The sequence below is a fragment of the Aristolochia californica genome, unplaced genomic scaffold (assembly GCF_029961685.1).
Source record: "Aristolochia californica isolate CCGP_79_NKW_82.1479 unplaced genomic scaffold, dmAriCali1.0.hap1 SCAF_5, whole genome shotgun sequence".
Lineage (NCBI taxonomy): Eukaryota > Viridiplantae > Streptophyta > Magnoliopsida > Piperales > Aristolochiaceae > Aristolochia > Aristolochia californica.
This window is the reverse complement of record NW_027182214.1, coordinates 8,912,748-8,938,399: the sequence shown is the minus strand read 5'-3', so window position 1 is coordinate 8,938,399 and position 25,652 is coordinate 8,912,748. Positions and strand designations below refer to the sequence as shown.

The 25,652-nt window shown below is 39.9% G+C and overlaps 1 protein-coding gene across 1 annotated transcript; it reads left to right on the top strand.

The window, feature by feature from the left end:
- Window positions 1-16,027: 16,027 nt before the first annotated feature.
- LOC137965220 (uncharacterized) lies at window positions 16,028-16,708 on the top strand. Its single transcript, XM_068811581.1, has one exon. It carries the CDS (start codon window positions 16,028-16,030, stop codon window positions 16,706-16,708), a length of 681 nt encoding a protein of 226 aa, XP_068667682.1.
- The last annotated feature ends 8,944 nt before the right edge of the window (window positions 16,709-25,652 follow it).

Genomic DNA, 25,652 nt, shown 5'->3' with positions numbered 1-25,652 from the left:
TCAAGCTGGGGGGTGAGAGACATCATGAACTCCTAGCTTTCTATAAATGATATATATAATCTTTTTTATATAGAGGTAGTCCTCCCATCTTCCAAAACACTCCCCCTCACACTGGTGCTCTCTTCCATGAGGCCCAACTGGCCAATTCAGGGGGGGTATAACATAGATGTAATAATAAGTTCCTCCATCATGGTGTCCCAACCATTGACATTTGATATTTTTAATGGGGTATTAAGTTCCTCCATCATGGAATCCCAACCGTTGACATTTTTGATATTTTGTCTGGGTATTAAGTTCCTCCGTCATAGAATCCCAACCATTGACATTTGATATTTTTGACGGGGTATTAAGTTCCTCCGTCATGGAATCCCAACTATTGACAATTTTTATATTTTTGATGGGGATAAATAAATAATGGTATGAGAAAGGATACCGTGGCCACCTCTTCTTCAATAATAATGTCTCATCCAAAGAGACACAATAGGTACAACAAAAATATAATACGAGCATCTTCCAACATATATAACAGGAACAAAAATAATAAACCTTGTAGAAGGACCCATGAAATAATCATAATCCGATATATATATTTCTTCTTAGATGAAAAAATTGTGCTCCCCCTTTCTTGAATATTTTGGTCACATAAAACTTATCCACAACATATAAAATACCTCTTTCTTGTACTTCTTGTACTTCTCCCCCTCAAGCTGGGAGGTAACAGTAGTGATCCCAACTTGAACCAAATATCATAGATGTAGTAATAAACCTAAATAACATAGATGTATAAATAAGCCCTCAAACCAGGGAGAAGTGAATATTTTCCTGATATAGCAACTCAAAAAGTGACTCAAAAAAATGGGCTTAAATTCGGATTTTTCAATGCAACAAAATACCAACATGACCTTTAATTCTTCCAATGTGAATATATATTTAAATATAGATTAGATTGACATGAATTTTTTTCCTTTTGAACTAGACTTAAATAACTTTTATCCAAGTATAATTTCTCTTCATAAAAAAACATCTAGAATATGGAGAAGTGTAGCACATACATCATCAAAAGTCGGAACAGCGGAAGAGCTAAGAAGGTGAGTCTTAACAACTTCAAGATGCGGTTTAATGTTAGCAAGGTATATGGCAGTCATCAAGGCCTTTTTCTGTTTATCTTGGACAAAGATATCTGTAGAGGTTGGCTGGACAAGTTTCCATTCTTTAAGAAAGCCTCAAAAGTGGGCCAAATATTCATGTATATTGTCTCATTGTTTGGTGGTAAGCATCCGTAGTAAAATATTATATGGCCTTTGTAAGTTGTCGGAGCTTGAATACAACTTGGCGCATATATCCCAAATTTGTTTAGTCGTTTCTAGGTGAATGACATTATTGGAGACATGTTCTTCCATACTATTTATAAGCCAACTAAGAACCAATATATCCTCTAACCATTTGGTATAGAATATATCACCTTCATCAATATGTGGTCCACGATTGGTGAGATGACAAACTAGGTCCTTTGTGATAAGAAATTGATGAATCGATGTGAACCAGTTCATAAAATTTGATACCTCCCATAAGGGTACAATGGTGATTTTGAGTATGTCACTCTTGTGATTCATATTATCATCAGCCATAGTGGGCAAATCAAGTAATAGTTCTCCTATCAAGTAATCAAAATATGACCAAGTGGAAGGCTTTAACCAACATGGTTAATGGAGATGCTTAGCATAAAAATAAAGTAATTAATTTTAATGGATAATGACTCACAAAAGCCTCAACATCATCCTTCTTTATTCTGAAATCTTGTTCCCATAGATTTATAAAAAAATCTAATATGCATTGGTCTCGGTCAAAGTATTATGCAAACCGACAAAAAATTGCCTTGATAATCTCTTCTAATCAAAGAGAATCCAAGATGCACATATTCTAATAATTTCATAAGATGAAAACATGCACAAAGAAATCTCTAAATCACCTCTTAATACCCAAAACCTGTAGCATAAAATTAATAATATCAGAAATAAATAATTATCTCATGAGCTTCAATCTTGCTTCATAAGGAGACTTCTATGAGCAGCTTTTAATCACATCTTCATAGAGCATAATGGGGATCATAAATTGGTAGCTCTCATACCATATTTAATTTATGAAAAAGAGAAATACTTCATTGACTTCATTAACTTATCATAATCAGAGTACATGGACCTCTATTTATAATAGAGGAAGGTAGTAGAGTTCAATTACAATAAAACTACATTTGTCCCAATTACACCCAAACTCTAATACTTAAGGATAAGCCTTAGCATAATTAAATAACTTAATATAATAGAAGACAACATAACTCAAACTAGAACTCTTCTATGAGGAGTGACCATAAGATAAAGATTCCAGCTCGTGGTTATCTTTGTGAGTCCTTCTTGATCTTCCAACTAGCTTGTGGTTATCTTTGGGAGTCCTTCTTGATCTTCCAACTCATGTGATAAGGATGCTAGCTCGTGGTAATCATGGTGGGTCCTACTTCTAATGTGCTTGGGCCCATCTTGTGGGCCTTCCTTGGTCGTGTGGCCCATATTATAATACTCTTAGATATGTGGGCCTTCCTTGGTCGTGTGGGTTTGGGCCCTATCTTCCAACAGTCACCACCATGAATGATTGATCATTTTGTGTTGATTAATTGATCAATAGTTCTAGTTGATCGATCAACCAATAGGCATTAATCAATCAATGAACTAGTAAGAGTTACAATAATGTAATCTTTTGATTTTCATTTCACTCTTTTGGTACTACAAAAGGTGGGATGTCTTCATTATGCTAAAAAAATTTCAGCCTAAGTGAATCATTGTGGGTGGTTCATGAGCTCTCCTTGAAGCTTAAAGAAACAATCAAATCTTAATGGTTTTGTAAAGATGTATGTAAATTGATTTTTCAGTGGGAACAAACTCAATTTTGATAACCATGGTTTAAACCAACTCTCTGTAGAGGTGATATCTAATCTTTGTATTTTGATCGAGAGTGGTAAAACCGGGTTCTTACTTACACTTATGACACTCATGTTGTCACAATAGACTGGAATTTCTTTTTGCTCTACACTGTATTTGTCTAGTTTTTGTTTCATCCAAAAAAGTTTAGCACAACAACTTCCAAATGCTATGAATTCACTTTCGTTAGTGGATAGTGCAACTGTGAGTTGTTTCTTGGAAAACCAAGACACAAATATATTTCCAAGTAATTGGGAACTACTACTGGTACTCTTTCTGCCAATTTTGCAATCGGTAAAATCAACATCTGAGTAAGCTACTAGATCAATGGTTGAAGAGTTTGAGTACCAAAGACCTAAGTTTGGTATCCCAAGTAGATAATATAAAATTCGTTTCACTGCAACTAAGTGAGAATCTCTAGGATTGGATTGAAATCTAGCACATAGGCATACCGAGAATAATATATTCGGTCTACTCATGGAAAGGTATAGTAAGGATCTTATCATGCTTCTATACAATTTTTTATCTATGATCCTACTAGAGTTGTCCGACTCAAGTTTGAAGGACAAACTCATGGGTGTGTTGATTGACTTTTGGATTTTCAATTTTGAATCTCTTAAGCAATACCTTAGTGTAGTGGGATTGATTTATAAATGTGCCATTTTTGGTTTGCATTACTTGAAGTCCAAGGAACAATATGAGTTCACCCATTAAACTTATTTCAAACTCATTCTTCATTACACTAGAAAATTGTTGACAATAAAAGGGAGGGGGGGGGGGGGGGGGGGGGGGGGGGGGGGGGGGGGGGGGGGTGTTTAGAACCAAATCTGATATCATCTCCATAGATTTGAACGGTAATCAAGTTTTGATCATGGTTCTGTTACGGTCCCGAATCTGACACAAGGATTCTTTGGGAGGATCTGGGGTTTGCCTTGGGTTACGGGTCTTCCAGGCATTACCGTAGGGATAGTAGGAAGACATGGAGAACAAAAACGAACGATCAAGCCAAAGGGAAGCTTGATACCCTAGAGCTCGTTGAGGAGAACTCTAAGCCTCTTTACGCTAGATTTAATCTAATTCTTAATACTTTAATGCTTCTGTTTCTCATTACTCTTACCCCTTAAATAGGGTTCACCCGGTTAGGGTTCACAATAAAATATTCTAAAAATACCCCTATAAATAAAATATTCCAAAAATACCCCTATAAATAAAATAATCCAAAAATACCCCTATGACCTAAAACTGAAATAAAATAAAGTAAATTAAATAAAAAAACTAAAATAATAATGTTATTGCATGCCTAACATTTAATGTTATTGCGTGCATAACATTATACCCCCTGGAAGACGAGCTTGTCCTCAAGCTCGGAAGTAGTGTCTGCGCAAGTGTCTATCGCGGTATTTGGAGAGCCTCAAACCAGCTAAAGATTTATTTATTTATTTTTTCCCGAGTTGGCCTGAGTTGACCCGGTTCTGGAAGCCTGGTCCTGCGCGTGAGTCATCTTCCTGCGCTGATCAAATTTTCCTAACTTAGGAAAATTCGAATCGGGAGTCATCTTCCTCCTTCGGCGGAAATTTTGCCGACGGTTCTTCTAGGGAAATCGGAAATCTTCCTCATCCTCATGCCGATCCCGAACAGAGCGGCCGTCGGACATTGCGGGAACCTCGGCTCCTTCCCTCACGGCGAAGCCTCCAAGGGGTGTTCTTCACCGCCAGAGCAGCAGGAGACTCCGTCGGCGAAATTTCCGCATTGTGCGGTGCCGGGGGGGTTAGAACCAAATCTGATATCATCCACATAGATTTGAACGGTAATCAAGTTTTGATCATGGTTCTGTTACGGTCCCGGATCTGACACAAGGATTCTTTGGGAGGATCTGGGGTCTGCCTTGGGTTACGGGTCTTCCAGGCATTACCGTAGGGATAGTAGGAAGACATGGAGAACAAAAACGAACGATCAAGCCAAAGGGAAGCTTGATATCCTAGAGCTCGTTGAGGAGAACTCTAAGCCTCTTTACGGTAGATTTAATCTAATTCTTAATACTTTAATGCTTCTGTTTCTCATTACTCTTACCCCTTAAATAGGGTTCACCCGGTTAGGGTTTACAATAAAATATTCTAAAAATACCCCTATAAATAAAATATTCCAAAAATACCCCTATAAATAAAATAATCCAAAAATACCCCTATGACCTAAAACTGAAATAAAATAAAGTAAATTAAATAAAACAACTAAAATAATAATGTTATTGCATGCCTAACATTTAATGTTATTCCGTGCATAACATTATACCCCCTTGGAAGACGAGCTTGTCCTCAAGTTCGGAAGTAGTGTCTGCGCAAGTGTCTATCGCGGTATTTGGAGAGCCTCAAGCCAGCTAAAGATTTATTTATTTATTTTTTCCCGAGTTGGCCTGAGTTGACCCGGTTCTGGAAGCCTGGTCCTGCGCGCGAGTCATCTTCCTGCGCTGATCAAATTTTCCTAACTTAGGAAAATTCGAATCGGGAGTCATCTTCCTCCTTCGGCGGAAATTTCGCCGACGGTTCTTCTAGTGAAATCGGAAATCTTCCTCATCCTCATGCCGATCCTGAACAGAGCCGCCGTCGGACATTGCGGGAACCTCGGCTCCTTCCCTCATGGCAAATTTCCAAACGACGAAGCCTCCAAGGGCTGTTCTTCACTGCCAGAGCAGCAGGAGACTCCGTCGGCGAAATTTCCGCATTGTGCGGTGCCGGGGGGGGTGTTAGAACCAAATCTGATATCATCCATATAGATTTGAACGGTAATCAAGTTTTGATCATGGTTCTGCTACGGTCCCGGATCTGACACAAGGATTCTTTGGGAGGATCTGGGGTCTGCCTTGGGTTACGGGTCTTCCAGGCATTACCGTAGGGATAGTAGGAAGACATGGAGAGCAAAAACGAACGATCAAGCCAAAGGGAAGCTTGATACCCTAGAGCTCGTTGAGGAGAACTCTAAGCCTCTTTACGCTAGATTTAATCTAATTCTTAATACTTTAATGCTTCTGTTTCTCATTACTCTTACCCTTAAATAGGGTTTACAATAAAATAATTTAAAAATTCCCCTATAAATAAAATATTCCAAAAATACCCCTATGACCTAAAACTGAAATAAAATAAAGTAAATTAAATAAAACAACTAAAATAATAATGTTATTGCATGCCTAACATTTAATGTTATTGCGTGAATAACATTATACCCCCCTGGAAGACGAGCTTGTCCTCAAGATCGGAAGTAGTGTCTGCGCAAGTGTCTATCGCAGTATTTGGAGAGCCTCAAGCCAGCTAAAGATTTATTTATTTATTTATTCCCGAGTTGGCCTGAGTTGACCCGGTTCTGGAAGCTTGGTCCTGTGCGCAATTCATCTTCCTGCGCTGATCAAATTTTCCTATCTTAGGAAAAGTCGAATCGGGAGTCATCTTCCTCCTTCGGCGGAAATTTCGCCGACGGTTCTTCTGGGGAAATCGGAAATCTTCCTCATCCTCATGCCGGTCCCGAACAGAGCGGCCGTCGGACATTGCGGAAACCTCGGCTCCTTCCCTCATGGCACCAATAAAGGCGGGCGACGGTTGTATGCCATCCTCACGGCACCGTACAATGCGGAAATTTCGCCGACGAAGTCTCCTGCTGCTCTGGCGGTGAAGAACAACCCTTGGAGGTTTCGCCGCTTGGAAATTTACCGAGACAGAGTGCTCTCCGAAACACATCCCGATCGGAAGAAGCACCGGAAATATTACCTTCTCGTGTTTGGCAAGGTGTTTTGCTTGCTGAGCCTTGTTGGTGTGAATTCGGATTTGAGGTCTCACCCAATTTGTCCAACGCCGACGAGGTGTTAGCAGAAAACCCCTCTGATTTTGGATTTCTCGGGTCCCTGCGGTCAAATTTTGGAAATTTGGAGTCCAATTTCTGATTTGTGTCCCCAATTTTAGATTTCGCCGCCGCTGGAGAGACAGGGGGCACTCTGATTTCTTGTGTCTCCTGCCCTTCCAAGACATCTCGAGCGACTTCAGCAGCGAGTTTCTCTCTCGCAGCAAACTCATCTCCCCCTCCATTTTGTGCCGGCGTTGTGTTCCTTCCACTTGTTAAACTTGTTATGTTGTCCATCCTCCCATTCAACCTCTCTATATCGAGATTAAATTTAGAGAACCTTTCGAACATCTCATCAAATTTTTTGTCATTCTTTGCCTGACATCTGAGGATCAACTCCAGTAATTCACTTTTGCTGATTTTCGTCGGAGAACCCTGCTATGATATTAATGTGTTCCCGCTCTGATACCAGTTTTACGGTCCCGGATCTGACACAAGGATTCTTTGGGAGGATCTGGGGTCTGCCTCGGGTTACAGGTCTTCCAAGCATTACCGTAGGGATAGTAGGAAGACATGGAGAACAAAAACGAACGATCAAGCCAAAGGGAAGCTTGATACCCTAGAAGTCATTGAGGAGAACTCTAAGCCTCTTTACGCTCGATTTAACCTAATTCTTAATACTTTAATGCTTCTACTTCTCATTACTCTTACCTCTTAAATAGGGTTCACCCGGTTAGGGTTTACAATAAAATATTCTAAAAATACCCTTACAAATAAAATATTCCAAAAATACCCTATAAATAAAATATTCCAAAAATATCCCTATGACCTAAAACTGAAATAAAATAAAGTAAATTAAAAAAAACAACTAAAATAATAATTTTATTGCATGCCTAACATTTAATGTTATTGCGTGCATAACAGGTTCTTAGTGACTTGTGCCTTATCTATGTGTCCCCTCTTATAGCCATTCTTCTCTAAGAATTCGCTTAGTCATGAGCTCTAAAAGCTCGCTTCAAACTTCACAAATTTTTATGCAATTTGCACATATGGTTTGGAAATATCAATATGTCTTTGAGTAGTAAAAGATTAACGAATCTAACCTTATACTCATAGAATGAGATTGGTTGAGATTCAATGGAGGGTCTCATCAATCTAAGCACCTTAATATGATTAACAATTTTTAAATTGGTCTAATTTAGATGATAAGATTTATCAGTAACTCATAGATCCACATGCTTTGTGAAGATTGATTTTATTTATCTATGCTATTTGCAGTTAAGATTTTCACAACTCTAGAAAGGGTGAATATCAAAATCTGATTTAGCATAAGTTGGCAAATTTGAATTGCATTGAGAAAATTTACAAAAAAAAAACTCTTTAAGCTATCGTAGCCAACTAAATGAGAATTACTTATGTCTAGGTTTCTATTGAGGCATAAGAATCAAATATATGAATCATGCATAGAATCAACTTTTCAAGTTAAAAATGATTCATAGCCATGAGATGAGATTCTCAATATCTTGATAGAGATCCAAAAACATAAGTACATTAATTCCATAGTAAGGCTACCTAAGTAGTAATACCTAATATGCATTTACTCAAATATTGTGCTTTTTAACTCACCCAGCTCATTAGCTCTTATGGTATAAGTAAGGCTAATGGCAATATGAACCTGATTTGCCTAAACCAAGAGATTTTCAATATGCTTTTTAGGCAAAAAGGCATCCAATATAGCCAATCATCCAAAATATGATGATAAATCCAATTTTGGGCTATACGGGATTTAATGGCTATTGGACCTAAAGGTTTTTCCGATTATCTTCTAATCAAGTTCTAATCCATTCTTATCACATTAGGCACTATTAATTTGAATGGAAGCACATAATTTGACTTTCATTTCTCCAAAAAAATAATCTTTCCCTTAATTTGCAACTAATTCAAATACCTAATACGAGCTTATAGTTTACTCAAGTATGTCAGATATCATGACTTGCAAAGTAGCAAATCAATGATTGTCAATGTAGCTCATATCAACAAAGTGGTCAAATTGCCAAAAAAATTATATAGTCATTGAAGTTCACTTTGTTGCGAGTGTAACTATACACGGGCAGCACTAAGGATACTAGATTCACCAATCTAAGCCTAATGTTTCGGACTTGTCTAATTTCTCAATCCTCAATTAGGCTAAAACCAATCGCTAATCAATTTTTTGTGAATGTGGAATATTTAATTTTATATGATAGCTTAGTTCCATAGGAACAAATTTCAAGATTGGTTGATGAGGCATATGATAAAATTATCATTGTGTCAATCCTCAAAACCAAATCACATACGATGAATCTCTGAATTGACATGAACATAAAATTATGAAGTCCTTTTTTACATAGTTCATCTCCCACAAGCTACTTAGGTAATTTTTATGTGGTATATAGCTAGGCTTGGAGAGTTCACTCACTATGAAGATCAAGTGGCCTTAGGTACTCAAATTAGCCTGGGTCCTACCATGTCAACTTTGGAAGACAAATTTAAGCTTCCCTTGGGAATCCAAATCAGTTTCACTACATTCACTTTTGATCTTCTAGCTAACACTCAATTTAATAATGTCCAATGATTACACATGTGTGACATGCATCATTATGCAATGGTGATGTTGTGATCTTTCTCACATTTGTCCTATGAGAACTGGATTCGTCCGAAGATTGACAAAGCATCTCTGTTTGAAGGTTTTCTGTTCGAAGTATCATGGTCCAACGACTTGCACTGTCTGACGACTTTGTTTTCGGCGGCGCTTTTGGGGGTTGTCGAAAAACCTTGTCGGAGCTCGGAAAAGTCGTCAGAAAAGCTCCAACGGGCGGTTCCGTTGCTGGAGAAGCTCCAACGGGTGGTTCCGTTACTAGGAAGGGGGTTCTCATCGGGAAAAGAGTTCTCGCCGGAAGGGAAAAGAAAGGTTCATTTTTTTCTCTTGCCCTTTGTTTCATTTAGAGGAAAATTATTTGCTTAAGGTCGTTCTGAAATTTTCAAAAAATTTGGGGGCCGATTTAGAATTTCTAAAGGTTTTGGGGGTCAATTTAGAATTTCTGATATTTTGGGGGCAACTCTGAAATTTCTGAAGGTGTAGGGGTATATTTAGAATTTCTGAAGGAGTGGGGGGTCTATTTGGAATTTCTGAAGAGTGGGGGTAGATTTGGAATTTTTTATATTGTGGGTGTAGATCAGGAATTTTGTTGGATACGATCTTATCATGTCAGTAGACAAGTTAGATTTCTCTCCTATTCGGTTCACGGGCAAGAACTATAGTGCTTGGGAATTTCAGTTTCGATTATTTGTTCAGGGAAAGGGTTTATGGGGTCATATTGATGGGAGTGATCCGGCACCTGGTGATGCTAACGCATTGTCAAAATGGATCATCCTGGATGCTAGAGTCATGACCTGGATACTTGAATCCATTGAGCCTCATCTAGTCCTTAATCTGAGGCCCTACAAAACTGCAGCAGATATGTGGAATTACCTCCACAAGGTTTATCGTCAAACCAGCATGGCCCGTTGATTTCAAGTTGAATATGAAATGGCAAATTTCACCCAAGGCAGCCGTTCTATTGAAGAATATTTCTCGGCTTCCAAAATCTGTGGGCTGACTACAATGACATTGTTTATGAGGATGTCCCTATTGCTGCTCTCTCTGCTGTGCAAGCCGTACATTAAACTAGTAAAAGGGATCAATTCTTGATGAAGTTCAGTCCATAATTTGAGATTGCTCGATCACATCTGATGAATCGTCATCCAGTGTCGTCATTGGATGCCTGTTTGAGTGAACTTCTCTGGGAGGAGCAACGCCTTGCTACTCAGGCTGGCATGAACATCGAGTTCAAGCTGATATCTCGGCTCCTGTAGCTTATGTAGCACAAGGAAGAAATAAGGGTCGGGACACGAGTTCTATTCAGTGCTTCCACTGCAAGGCATAGGTCACTTTGCTCTGGAATGCCCCAAGAGGTCCTGTAGCTACTGAAAGAAGTTGGTTCATCACATCGTCGTTTGTCCTACAAGCCCCGAAAGGAGGAATAATTCAACTTATCATGCCTCCACCAGTACTTCTAGTTCTGTAGCATTGCCGTCTGCCGTCCTAGTCATTACCATTCTAGTTCCACCAACACCTGCAAGTTCAACCACCCTCACTCCTGAAATGGTACAACAGATGATCATATCTGCCTTTTCTACTTTTGGTATCTCAGGTAAGCAGAAACTCTGTACTCAACCATGGTATTTTGATTCTGGTGCCTCTAACCACATGACCAACAATGTTGTATCTCTTTCGAATGTCAGAAAGTATGATGGCAACCTGCACATCAACACTGTTGATGGCAACACTCTGCCTATCAGTGTTGTTGGTGATCTCTCTCCGTCTTTAGCTGATGTCTTTGTGTCTCCTGACCTATCGACAAACTTTATGTCTGTTGGTCAATTGGTTGATAAAAACTGTAATGTTCAGTTTTCTCACTCTGGCTATGTTGTGCAGGATCAATCACCGGGGAAGGTGATCACGAAGGGGCCTAAAGTGGGCAGGCTATTTCCACTTAAAGTCTTTTTATCCACTGTTATTCCATGTTCTCCTGTACTTTCTTTTGCTTGTAATGTTGATAGATGTGGCATAGACGTCTAGGCCCCCCAAACTCAGTTGTACTTGCATTGTTTAAATTGGGTTTATTAGGCAAACAAGACTGCACTTCTTGTGATACTTATTTTGATTGTTCATCATGTAAACTTCGCAAAAGTAAAACTCTACCATTTCTGCATCATGCCTCGCATGCCTCCCACTACTTTGACCTTATTCATAGTGATGTATGGGAAATTGCTCATGTTGTCTCGCATGCACAAATTAAGTACTTTGTCACCTTTATTGGTGACTTTAGTCAATTTACCCAGGTCTACTTCTTACAGGTTAAGTCTGAAGTTTTTGTCATTTTTAAGAGGTTTCTTGTACTAATTGAGACACAGTTCTCTGCTCATCTTAAAGTACTCCGCTCTGACTCTGGAGGCAAGTACATGTCGGCAGAATTCCAAGAATTTCTTCAAGACATTATCTTTCAACGTTCTTGTCCCTCGACACCCCAACAAAATGGTGTTGTTGAGCGAAAAAATTGTCACCTACTTGATATGGTCCGCTGTTATGGACTCCATAGCATCGAGAGTCACTGCTAAGCATAGGACTTAATCAATGTCAAATTCAGGTTAAGTTAGTGGGCTGTTCTGTAATTTTGCGTCAAGTTAAGTTAGAGGGCTGTTTTGTAATTTTGCATCAAGTTAAGTTAGAGAGTTGTTCCGTAATTTTGCGTCAAGTTATTAGGCCAAGTCATGGCTAACCTTGTATGTGTTCCTTCCTTGTTTTATAAGGAGGACAGAAATGAAATTGAGGCAAGCATTATTCCAAATAGTCTAGCGAGATCAGTTACTCTCTCCTTAACGAGGCCTAAGGCATAGCTCCTTTCAAAGCTCAACATCTCTCTCTCTCTCTCTCAAGCATAGGTCCTTCCAAATAGACAAAGTCCTTCTCTTCTTCATCATCCAACCTGGAAGCTAGAGGAGATCGCCGGGTGACACGATCCATGGCAAGAGAACCTAACATCGTGGTATTAGACAGGACCACCGTTGGTGATTCCTCTTCCCCTGGTGAAATTCGGAATTTGGTGGAGGAAAATCGTGTGGGTATGCAGGCCCAGGTTGACGCACTATAGCTGCAAGTTCTCTCCCTCAATGACACCGTCCAGCACATGATGGTTCAGATGGAAGAGGGCTTCACTCGTATTACAGCCCAGCTCGGCACTTCCTCCTCTCCCCCTGACCAACCACTGTCCCATACCCCTCCCCACCCCCACATTTCCGTCAATCACATCCTTCAGCAATGGGCGTCCAAGGACCAGGCCCTTTGACGGTACCCAGGTATTCCAAATTGGACTTCCATATGTATGATGGGTCTTCAGACCCTCTCATTTGGTTGCATAGGTGCGATCGGTTTTTTTGGAATCATAGAACCCAGCCCGAGGACAGGTTCCACTTGCTGCCTTCCACATGCTAGATGAAGTGCTTCTGTGGTATCATCAGTTCAAAAATGAGCATCCGGTGTCTGGTTGAGAGATTTTCAAAGATTACTGTATGTTACGGTTAGGACCCCCAACATGCAACAATCCTCTTGGCGACTTAGCCAACCTCAAACAAACCGGCTCTATAGAGCAGTACCAGAAATCCTTCCAAGAAAAGCTGGTCCGTGCCACTCACTTGGTGTGCCCCAATCAATATGTTCTATTGTTCACAGCAGGTCTGATTGAGGCACTCCGCCTTGAGGTCGAATTGCATGCCCCACCCTCTCTTGCTCACGCCATGAATTTGGCACACACACTGAACGCCAAACAGCGCATCTAGAGGGACTCCCCCCCCCCCCCCCCCACAATTCTTCAAACACCTCTCCAAAACGGAAATGGACCAATGGCTGGCTCAAGGACTTTGTTTCAATTGCGATGAAAAATATCGCACCGGTCATCAGTGCAAATGGCTATTTTGGCTTGAGGTGGACGATCCAGAAGAGGGTGAACGTTTAGAAACTGAAGACAAGACAGTAGAGGAGGAACCTGCCCTTTCCCTCCATGCCATGACCGGCTTGCACAACACCAACACCATGTAGGTCCACCCAACCATTAAAAATCTCATGGTAGTTGCATTTGTTGATTCGGGCAGCACCCATAACTTTTTAAGCCAGACCGCAGCACATCACTTGGGCTTACCTGTTCAACACACCTCTGGCCTCTCGGTTTCAGTGGCGAATGGGGACAAGCTTACCAGCATTGGAGTATGTTCAGCAATCCACTTTGATATTGAAGACCATCACTTTTTTGAGGATTTCTTGGTCATTCCACTGGCCGGGTTTGACTTAGTTTTGGGTATAAAGTGGCTTCAACAACTGGGTCCAATATTATGGGTTTTTACATCCTTAACAATGAGCTCCACTTCTGGCCAGTGCGACATCACTCTTCATGGTACTCATGCCCCCTCACGGTACACACTCCAGCAATTACAGGTAGAGACCTCGGCCAGCAGTAATTTAAAGTCTCTCATTTCAGAATTCGGGGACTTATTTATGGAGCCTTAGTCAATTCCTCCCATCCTGACCTGTGACCATCGGATACGTCTGAAATTGGGACGGAGCCTGTCGTTGTCCGGCCATACCGTTATCCCCACTTACAGAAAGATGAAATTGAATGGCAATGCCATCAAATGCTCGACCAAGGCCTTATTCAATCCAGCAGGTCCCCTTTTGCCTCTCCAGTGCTATTAGTGCAAAAGAAAGATCAGACTTGGCGCTTTTATGTGGACTACAGAGAATTGAATGCACACACTGTCAAGGACAAATTTCTGATTCCCGTGGTTGATGAGCTCTTGGATGAACTCCATGGCGCCAACTTATTTACCAAATTGGATTTGCGTTCGGGGTACCATCAAATCCGAGTATACCCTTGCGACGTGGAGAAGACGGCATTCTGTACTCACCATGGCCATTTTGAATTTCTGGTCATGCCATTTGGGCTCTCCAGCACCCCCTCCACCTTCCAGGCCCTCATGAACGAGGTATTCCGGCCCCTTTTACGGAAATATGTACTTGTTTTCTTTGACGATATTTTGATCTACAACCACACTTGGGAGAGGCACATTCAGCACTTGTGAACGGTGTTTCAACTCTTACGTGCCCACCATCTCTTTCTCAAGCAATCCAAATGTTCGTTTGGTGCTCCGGAGGTTGCTTATTTAGGCCACGTCATGTGGATAGTACGAAGATTCAGGCCATTGTTGACAGGCCTACTCCACATTCAGCAACGACATTAAAAGGGTTCTTGGGCTTATCGGGGTACTACCGCAAGTTCATACAAGGTTATGGCCAGCTAGCCGCGCCCCTGACGAGCTTATTGAAATGCAATGCCTTCGAATGGTCTGACACAACAACATCTTCCTTTGCTCAACTCAAGCTTGCGCTAGCCTTAGCTCCAGTGCTCCAACTTCGTAATTTTGAGGATCTCTTTGTCATTGAATGCGACACATTCGGGGGTGGCATCAGTGCCGTTTTATAGCAGGAAGGCATCCCATTGCCTATTTCAGCAGACACTTGGCCACTCATCATCACAAATTGGCTGCATATGAGAGTGAACTTATTGGCTTAGCCAAAGCCATTCAGCATTCGAGGCCATATCTCTGGGGTCACCACTTCCTTATCCGCACCGACCACTGCAGCCTTAAGTACCTGCTAGAGCAGCACCTTACCACTTCACCTCAACAACACTGGCTCAGTAAATTGATGGGCTTCGATTTAGGGTCGAGTTCAAACCTGGTAACCTCAACAAAGGAGCCGATGCATTGTCTCGCCGCGAGATGTCTGAGCCCCATCTCCTTGCCATCAGTCAACCTCGGTTTTTACTGCTCGATTCTATTCGGGATGAGATTCAATAGACCACGAACCTCCTCACCCTCGTCCACTGCATTGAACAGCAGAATCTGAAAAGCAGCTGGGCCCTCCAGGATGGCCTCCTCCTGTACAAGCAACACTTTTATCTAGCTGCCACATCGCCCTTACTGCGCACCATTATTTCCACCTATCACGACGGTACTCATGAAGGCCAGCAGCGCACTTACTTCTGCCTGAGTCGTGACTTCTATTGGAAAGGTATGAAGAGCATGGTGGCTGACTATGTCTCCGCGTGCCAGGTTTGTCAGCACAACAAAACCGACACTTTACAACCAGCGAGTTTGCTGCAGCCACTTCAATTATCTACTCAAGTTTGGGCAGATATCTCTATGGACTTTATTGAGGGTCTTCCGAAGTCGTCCGGTAAATCTACCATCTTGGTCGTGGTGGACCGTTTCTGGAAGTATGGCCACTTCATTCCTTTATCACATCCATTTAAAGCAACGCACTTAACTCAGATTTTCATGGACAATATTGTGCGACTTCATGGCTTACCAGAAACCATCACAAGTGATAGAGATGCACTTTTTACAAGCACCTTCTGGAAAACCCAACTGGCTTTCTCTTCCGCTTACCAACCCAGAAGGATGGGAAAACCAAGGTCGTCAACCGCACACTGGAGGTGTAGTTGCATTGCTTTGTGGGTGATACTCCAAAGACTTGGGTCTGTTGGCTCGCGTGGGCAGAATTCTGATATAATACTTCCTACCACTCAGCTCTCAAGATGACCCCCTTTCAGGTGGTTTATGGTCGGACACCCCCTCACCTTGTCTCCTATCTTCCTGGGTCTTCACGTGTGGCTGCCATCGACCAGGCTTTGGGGGAACGGGACCGAATGCTGGCACATATCCGCGAGAACTTACTGCAGGCTAAGTCGCGCATGAAGAACGCTTATAATAAAGCCCACCGTGAGCACTCTTATGCCCCATGCGATTATGTGTGGCTCCATCTTCACAGGTACCGGCAAGTGTCTCTCACTGCCTCCAAGCGTCACAATCTCTCCCCAAAGTACTCTGGCCCATTTCAGATTGTGGAGTGCATCGGCAGCATCGCTTACCTTCTACAGTTACCAGCCGATGCCCATATTCATGATGTATTCCATGTCTCCTTGCTGAAGCCGTTCAAGGGCGATTCGCCAATGTTGCACACACCTCTCCCTCCACTTCGAGATGGCCGCATCCTGCCCACTCCAGCTCACGTCTACCGCGGTCACAAAGTTAATGATCATTGGGAACTTCTCGTCCATTGGGCGGAGACGGATCCGGTGGACGCCTCTTGGCAACCATTGGCTGAATTTCAGAAACTCTTTCCCAACTTTGAGCTTGAGAACAAGCTCTTTCTCCACGAGGGGAGTGATGTTATGGACTCCATAGCATCGAGAGTCACTGCTAGGCATAGGACTTAATTAATGTTAAATTCAGGTTAAGTTAGTGGGCTGTTCTGTAATTTTACGTCAAGTTAAGTTAGAAGGCTGTTCTATAATTTTGCATCAAGTTATTAGGCCAAGTCATGGCTAGCCTTTTATGCGTTCCTTCCTTGTTTTATAAGGAGGACGGAAAAAGAAATTGAGGCAAGCCTTATTCCAAATAGTCTAGCGAGATCAGGTACTTTCTACTTAATGAGGCCTAAGGTAGAGCTCCTTCCAAAGCTCAACGTCTCTCTCTCTCTCTCAAGCATAGGTCGTTCCAAATACCCAAAGTCCTTCTCTTCTTCGTCATTCAACCTGGAGGCCAGAGGAGATTGCCAGGTGACACGATCCATGGCAAGAGAACCTAACATCCACACCCTTCTCATTGAATCATCCGTTCCTCCTAGGTTTTGGTGTGAAACTCTCTCTACCTCTGTTCATTTAATCAACCGCCTGCCCTCACCTATCTTGCATCATGTGTCTCCCTTTGTTAAATTATTTGGTTATTCTCTATCCTACATTGATCTTCGGACATTCAGTTGTGTTTGTTTTATGCATTTACCTGATCATGAACGACATAAACTTACAACCCAATCAATTATGTGTGCATTTCTTGGGTATGCTGATTCTCAAAAGGGCTCTGTTTGTTATGATCCCCAGGAATGTCGAGTCCTTGTTTCTCGGAATGTGGTCTTCTTTGAAAATCAATATTTCTTTCCATCTCAAGTTACTCTACCGTCTGCCTCTCTGTCTAGTTTTTTGAGCTTTGATGAGCCTCATCCCACTGCCTCGCTGCCCTCTCCTCATCCTGACCTAGCGCTTGCTCCTGATCCTCCCTCTGCTCCTGCTCTCATTACTCTTCGCAGATCCACGCATCATTCTTATCCTCCTTCCAGGTATGGTTTTCCCTCTCCTGTATCTCCGGTAGCTACTTTGTCTTCTATTTCCATTCCTTCTGGTTATAAACAGGCTATGACACATGAGTGTTGGCAAAAGGCAATGCAAACTAAACTACAAACGCAAGAGGAAAATCACACCGGGACATTGTTGCTTGCCCTCCTACTATTTGGCCTCTTGGAAGTAAGTGGGGCTTCTCTGTCAAGCTACATTCAGATGGATCGTTGGATTGGTACAAAGCCCGCTTTATGGCCTTGGGGAACAAGCAGGAATATGGGATTGATTATGAGGAAACTTTTGCACCAGTTGCCAAGATGACCACAATCTGTACTATCTTAGCCATTGCAGCATCTCAATCCTGGCCACTACATCAGATGGATGTAAAGAATGCCTTTCTCCACTGTGATCTGCAGGAAGATGTCTACATAAAGCTTCCCTCGGGTATGTCTACATCCTCTCCTGATCATGTATGCAAGCTAAGTCATCCTTTGTATGGGCTTAAACAAGCCCCCCGGGCTTGGTTTGAGAAGTTTTGCGACACACTTATCCTCCACCAGTTTACCCAGAATCAGTATGATTCATCTCTCTTCTATCATAAGTCTGCCGCGGGCATGGTCATTCTTTTGGTTTATGTGGATGACATCATCATTACTGGCTCTAACTCTGGACTGATTACCAAGCTTCAGAAGGTGTTGCATGCCACTTTTCATATGAAGGATCTTGGACAACTCACATACTTCTTAGGGCAGGAGGTACATCACACACCCAAAGGTATTTTCTTAAACCAACATAAGTATATTCAAGATCTTATTACTCTCGCTGGGTTGGAGGACACATCTTCGGTGGTTACCCCTATGGAGGTCAATGTCAAATATAGGAAAGATGAAGGGACTCTCCTTGATGATCTGACTATCTATCGATGACTGGTCGGGAGTCTCATATACTTGACTATTACTTGCCTGGACATCTCCTATGTTGTTCATAAGGTCAATCAGTTTATGTCATCTCCTAGGCACCTTCGTCTTGCGACAGTTCGGTGCATCATCTGCTATCTGCGCGTCTCCCCTGCTCATGCCTTATTCTTTCCTATCGGCTCCGCGCTATGTCTGGTTGCCTATAATGATGTTGATTGGGCAGGGTGCCTCGATACCCGCCGCTCTACTATAGGTTGGTGTGTGTTTTTAGGGGTTGCACTGATTTCTTGGAAATGTAAGAAACAAGACCGGGTGTCCAAGTCATCTTCTGAGGCAGAGTATCGCGCTATATCTACTGCGTGTTATGAAGTTATTTGGCTCCGCGGTCTTCTTACTGAGCTCCAGTTTTCTCGGCCCTCATCTACACCACTTCATGCAGATAATACAAGTTCTATCCAGATTGTGGCCAACCCGGTTCTTCGTGAGCGCACCAAGCATATTGAGGTTGACTATCACTCCATCCACAAAACTTTGGAGCACTGGGTAATATCTCTTCAGTGCATTTCTTCGTATCTTCAAGTGGTCGATATCTTCACCAAAGCATTGTCTCAATCCCAACATAATTTTTTGGTTGGCAAATTGTTGCTGGTTGACTCACCAACATTATTTTGAGGGGGGTGGGGGGGTGTTATGATATGTTAAAATTTATATTAGATATAATTTATGTTCATAATTATTGTATAATTTGGGTTATGTACACATGGTTATTAGATTAGGCTTAATGAGATGGGTGGTATTGTATTGGACCCATGGGCCATTTTGGAACAGGAAAACCTAAAGCTTAAATACATAATGAAAGCCCAACAGAAAGATTTTATCGTTCATCTTTCGTGTTTGTCGTGTTCGTCGAGCAACCAGAGAGCTCAACTCTCTCTCTCGTTTGGTGATTTGGATTGTTCCGTCAGTCCCGTGAGATATTGGTGGTTTCGTCCACCACCATGTGCTCGTTGTGCCGTCAGCCTGTTCAACGTATTCCATAAGAGTCCCGTCAGATTGTTCATTTTCGGAAAAAAATCTTAACACGATCATACATTATAGCATGATATGGCCATGTTCTAGATGATTGATTAATCGACTATGTTGATAGATCATTTTTTTTAGTCATGGTCTGTACTCTCCTAAATGATTGATCATTGGCAAAGGCTGATCAATAATTCCAGTGCCAGTTCAACTTTATTGACTTTAAAAGCATAAGAATGATTTTGTGTAAGTGCTCTAACATGTTTTAAGAGATGTATATGATGTTCCTAAACATGTTTATTTGCAACGTATGACCGAAAGCTCCATATTCAATATTGTATTCAAAGAAGGGAGTTAGGAATTATCTCTTACATTTGTGACTAAGTTTTGACGTATGACTTTTACACTTAAACTCTAGTCTTTTCGTTGTCTTATTCCTTGTGGGTGTTTCTTCAAGAGACGTTCTTCAATGTTGCTTGAGGTCTTGAGTACGCTTGATAATTGAGAAGTTTTAGACCTTGAGATGCATTGACTCTTGAAGGTAGAGTATCTGGAATACTTACTTTTTAAAATTGTTACATGAATTAAATTTTGTTATCAACAAAAGCAACAAGGGAGTCAACTTATGGTCAAAACATTGAGTTGTCAACTTTTTGCAAATGGCCAAATAACGACTTGTTTGGGTTGGGGAAGTTATAAATACCCCACCAAACATGTTTAGAATTATCATTGAGCATTTATTTTCAAAACTACTACATTCAAAGCTATTCTTACTTGAAATCAATTTCAAAACCACTTTTGAGAGAAAAAATGATAGAAAACTTGCAAAATCCTACATCTCTCAAAATTTTTCCTTGCATCTCATTACATCAAGCTCCAAATGCATTCTCACTTGGAAATTCCAAAGGAGAATGTTGTCTTTCAACAAAACTTAAAGGGTGTAAGTTTTTCTTCTTCTATAATTTTATCTTGTATTTTATAGGTTTATCAAGAACCTCTAATAGAAGAGCTTGGTAGTTCTAGAATATAGCTGATAAATCTTAGGGGAGATTGTTGCAATCATGTACTTGAGCATACATGCCTTAAAAGAAAGTCAATATCTACTTTTTTAAAATTCCATCTAATAGAGCTAATTAGTGAAATTTCCTAATCAAGGGTTCTTGGGCGCTGAATAACACTAAGGGAACATCAATAACAAAATATCTATGTTATTTTGTGGTGAGTCTTTTTTTTATATTTCATATTTGCTTCTATTTTTAAGTTGGCACATTAAGTTTAAATTATTAAAAACACAATTCACCCCCCCTCCCGCCTGCCCTGGAGAACCCACCTGGTCCAACAATTGGTATTAGAGCAAACCTTTATACTTTCAAAATCAAAGTTCTACTTAATTTCCACTCTGATAATGGCCCATAGTAAGTGAAAATGTTGCCAAAGTCATTTGACTCTCTCTTTTCATAACTCTAGCTCAAGCTTGGATGGCTCAACTTTACTCCTCTATGTTACAAGACACCCATGTGTGTAGGGATGGCATGACTAGTAAATAAGGAGAAATTACATTGAGATGATATAGAATTGTATCTTAAGTTTTTTTTATTTTGAAGCATGTACCCTGAGGGCATTGTAGATAGAGCACTTAAGCCTCTTCCTCTTGACTCGAATTCGTCCATACACCTCTCTCTCTTTTCCTCTTCTTTCTATCCCTTGGTTTCTTCTCTTCTCTCTCCTAGGTGCTAGAGTTCTTCTCTTCTCTCCTACCCTTGAGATCTCTTGGGTTTATGCGTTGACCCTAGAAATCAACATGTTATCAGAGCGGAAAAATATCTGACATGGAAAAGGAGAAGAAATGGAGGAATACGAAGAATAAGAAAAAGAAAAATAAAACAAGAGGAGTTTCTTGTTTTTCCTTTAGTTTTCTTTCCCAATTCCTATTTTTCATTGGATGTTTCACTCCTTTACTATATGTTTCATATATAAAATGTATACCGTTCAAAAGTTTTTTGAGTCTAGTGTCCAAATACAAAAGAATCTTTGAAATCAGTTTTTTTCTAGTAAGATAATTTGGCATCTGAAGCAGCAAACGTCAAACAACAACAAAATTTCATGTAGCAGCAGAAAACCTTAACTTCCTAAATAGTTTGTACCAACATTACTGAGGATTTATATTGAGATTTATATCTCAAAATAAAGCTATGTGATTCTACATTCTATCCCAATAAACCATTTCTTGATATGATTTTTCCAAAGATAGATATACACATTGGAAGAATCAAAGGTCATGCTAGTATCCTATTGGATGCGCAAATTTGAATTTAAGCCGAATTTTTTGCTTCACTTTTTGAGTTGCTAATATTGGTTAAGTTTCCGATTTTTTTTTCAAAATCTAGATAAGATTTCACCAACTTGAGTATCTTTCCTTCATTAAAATTTTTCTTTCTTTGATCTCGTAGTATATTAGTTTTCTTAAGAGAAGTCTTTCCCTACAAGAGTTCAGTTTCCATTTTGACAAAGTCTAAAAATTTGGAATTAGAAAGTCTTGTTTGCTCATTCTAAATTCCAAATTTTAGTGTTCTAAATCTCCCTTATTCCATAAATTATCTCTTGAATACTTTCTTTGCAAAATTTTCAAGTTGTGTTAAAAGGTAATTGCCTAATATGAGAAGCCTATTTTTAGAAAGTTTCCATTATTATGTTCCATCTAAAAACTTATTATTGAAATTTTTTAAATTTCCATAATCATCGTGTTCATAGAGGAAGTATTTTTTTACCTCCCTTTTGTGAAAAACCTGATCACTTTTTTATCCATCTATTGGTCTAAAAACGCCTCCTTCTTACTTGGAAGTATGAAGAGCTGCATTGTGCGCTTCCTTCGTTTTGAAGTATGGGAGCTGCTATATTTTTATTCATGTCCTTAATTTTTTGAAGTACGTCCTTCAATTTGTATTTTTAAATTCACTTTAGAGAAATGCCTATAGACCCACTACCTACAAGTATAGGAGTGTGCCCGATATCTAGTTTGAGTCAAGTCTTTTATTTTTCACCAAAGAGGTGATTTGCGTTTGAGCTACCCTTAAAAAGTGAGTAGTCTCTTTGTTGTGCTATATGGTTGAACTGTTTTTCCGCCTTTGAATTTGAGTAGAGTTTGTTTTAGACTATGAGCATTTTGATTGGTGTATGGAGTTTTATCGTTCGACTAGGAGTAATTTTTTTCTCTCACCATTATTTTGTGCAAATTGGGTCGCTTGGTAAAGAACTAAAAGATTCCAGATTTGAGGGGGAGAAGTAGAAGAAGAATTATCAAAAAGAGGTAACCAACGATGAAGAATTCCACATGTTGTGGTAATAAAGTTTTAATTGGCTAGAATATCCAAGGGGGAGACAAGATGAGAACAAGATGTAGACTACAAGCAAGATGTAAACAAGAAGAAGATGAATCAAAGCAAGACAATCAAAATTTTTTTTCAAGCCATACAAGATCAAAGTTTATTTTCAAGCATACAAGTTTCTTGACAAAGATTATTTGAAAATTGATGTTACAAACACCAGCTTGAGGAGGAGCATTAGAAGACACCCACATGTGTAGGGGTGGCATGGATATTAAATAAGGAGAACTTCCATAGAGATGACATAGAATTTTAATTATCCAAACTGATGTATGTCATCTTATGCGTTTTTCCTTTTGAAGCATGTACCACTAAGAGCATTGTAGTATTTGTAAACACCATCTCACAACTATAAATATAGCCTCAGGGCATGGAGTAGAGCATTCAAACCTCTTCCTTTTGGCTAAAATTCGCCCATACGCCTCTCTCTTTTGCTCTTCTTTCTCTCTCTTGGTTTCCTCTCTCATTCTCTTGAGATCTCTTAGGTTTATTTGTTGGCCCAAGAAATCAATACTCTCCAAAGAGGAACTACACATCGGCTTCTTTAGGCCTATGTGTGGAAGTGCCCTCTCCAATATAGTAGTTTGGTAGGGTAACTTTGGATTTTCCTTCTTTATGTCCTTTTAGTATGAAGAACTTTCGGATCTTGGATGTAAGAGATAAGGTAAAACACTAAACGAAGATTATAAACCTAAGGATGACGTTTAACCACCATGAGAAAATAAGAAAAATTGTGTTTGAGTTTGAATATAGGTTATTGGAGAACTTGGGTGGATGAAATCCACCAAATCACACCAAAATTGCAATCTTGAGGCTTAAGAAGATTTAGTACAATTTTTTAGAAGCTAAAGCTCTGGAAATTTTTATTTTTAAAGTGTTTAAAATGAAGCTCAAGACCAGTTTGAAAACTTATTTTTTGAGATTGATAAAAAAATTTGAAAGAACCTTGATTGATCATCCCAAGAATTTTTTAGAAGCTAAAGCTCTGGAAATTTTTATTTTTAAAGTGTTTAAAATGAAGCTCAAGACCAGTTTGAAAACTTATTTTTTGAGATTGATAAAAAAATTTGAAAGAACGTTGATTGATCATCCCAAGAACGGTTGCTCAATAAGTATGAAGATTGATCAATCAATCAGGTAATGATTGATTATGCACTTAAGCTTTGATTGACCATAGGGATAAATAATTTTCAAATATGATTTCTAGTGATTATTTTCAAGTTCTAAGCTTATTTCTTTTCAAGATCTCTCCCGTTTCTAGTGAAGATCTATGAAGTTCATTATTTAACTATAGACTTTACTTTGTGAAGATTATTTATGTCTATCTAAATCGCCTAGGATCTTCACTACTTTTGGAAGGGTGCAAGTTAAACTCTAATTTTGCATAGGTAGGCAAATTTGAATTGAATTACAAAAATTCAAAACACTCTTTACAATACTATACCCAAACAAATAAAAATTACTTAACTCTTAGTTTTTATACAAGTATAATAAATCAACCATAAAAATCATCCATCGAGTCAAATCCTAAAGTGAAAACTGATTCTCAAGATCTTGATAAAAATTCAAAACACAATCCCATTAATTCCTAGGTATATGCTACCAAAAATATATATGCATATTATTCAATTAATAAAGTTTTATCCTTTAACTCTCCCAACTCATTAGCTCTCACTAACCAAGTAAAGGTGCTAAAATAATGTATGCCCAAGTAAGAGCTAAAACAACATATGCCTAATTTTGCCTAAAAAAGTGATTTAAAAAATATTTCCATATACTTATTTTATAATAATTTCTATTAACTCTAAATAATAGCCTAAGAGGCATTCTAAGTATCCACACATATAAAATTTTACACTTAATCTTATTTTGGGGTACAATGGCTTTAATGGTGTTGGAAGATGGGCCCAAGCCCACACGACCAAGAAGGCCCACATGTCCAAGTGTGTTAGAAGATGGGCTCAAACCCATAAGACCAAAGAAGGCCCATACATCCAAGAGATGTAGAAGACGGGCTCAAGGCCCATAGATCAAAGAGAAGGACCATAGGCCCATACAATGATGGCAAGATGGTAAATAAAGAGTCATCTCATAGAGATGGCATTGATCTAATTAGGTTAAAGTTCTAGGGTTAAAACCCTAAACCCTAAGTTCAAGGATATTATTGTAATAATATAGTTTGATTAATCTATAAATTGAGCTTTAGGGGAAGGGTTAGATCATCAAGTCCATATCTTCTTCCTTTGGTTTTCTCCCAATGAGTCCCTTTCTCTTTTTCTCCATGAGCTAAATTCATGGAGCCTTGAAAATCAACATGGTATCAGAGCATTGATTTTCAGGACTCACAGGTATGGTTTTCAAGATTCCAGAAACCCATTTTTTCTTTCTTATATTGATGGTTCTTTTTTTTTTTTTATAGTTTCTGGAACTTTGTTGGAATTCATTTTTTATTTTATTGGTTGTTATTTTCTCCTACTGCATACTACTGTTTTTTTCCCATATCTGAGTTGAGCCGAGTTGACTTGGCATAATAGCATCATACCACTGTCGGCTTCAGATCCCTTCTGTTTGAGCTGCTTGTGACCGACGCGAGAATGCAAAGCCATTGGCTTGAACTACTTTTCCTTCTTGTTTCCATCATGCTTCTAATCGCCATCACTCGCTTTGGCAAGGTTGTGAAGCTGGCCAATTTGTTGCCACAGAATTGAGCCATGACAGGGAAGAAAG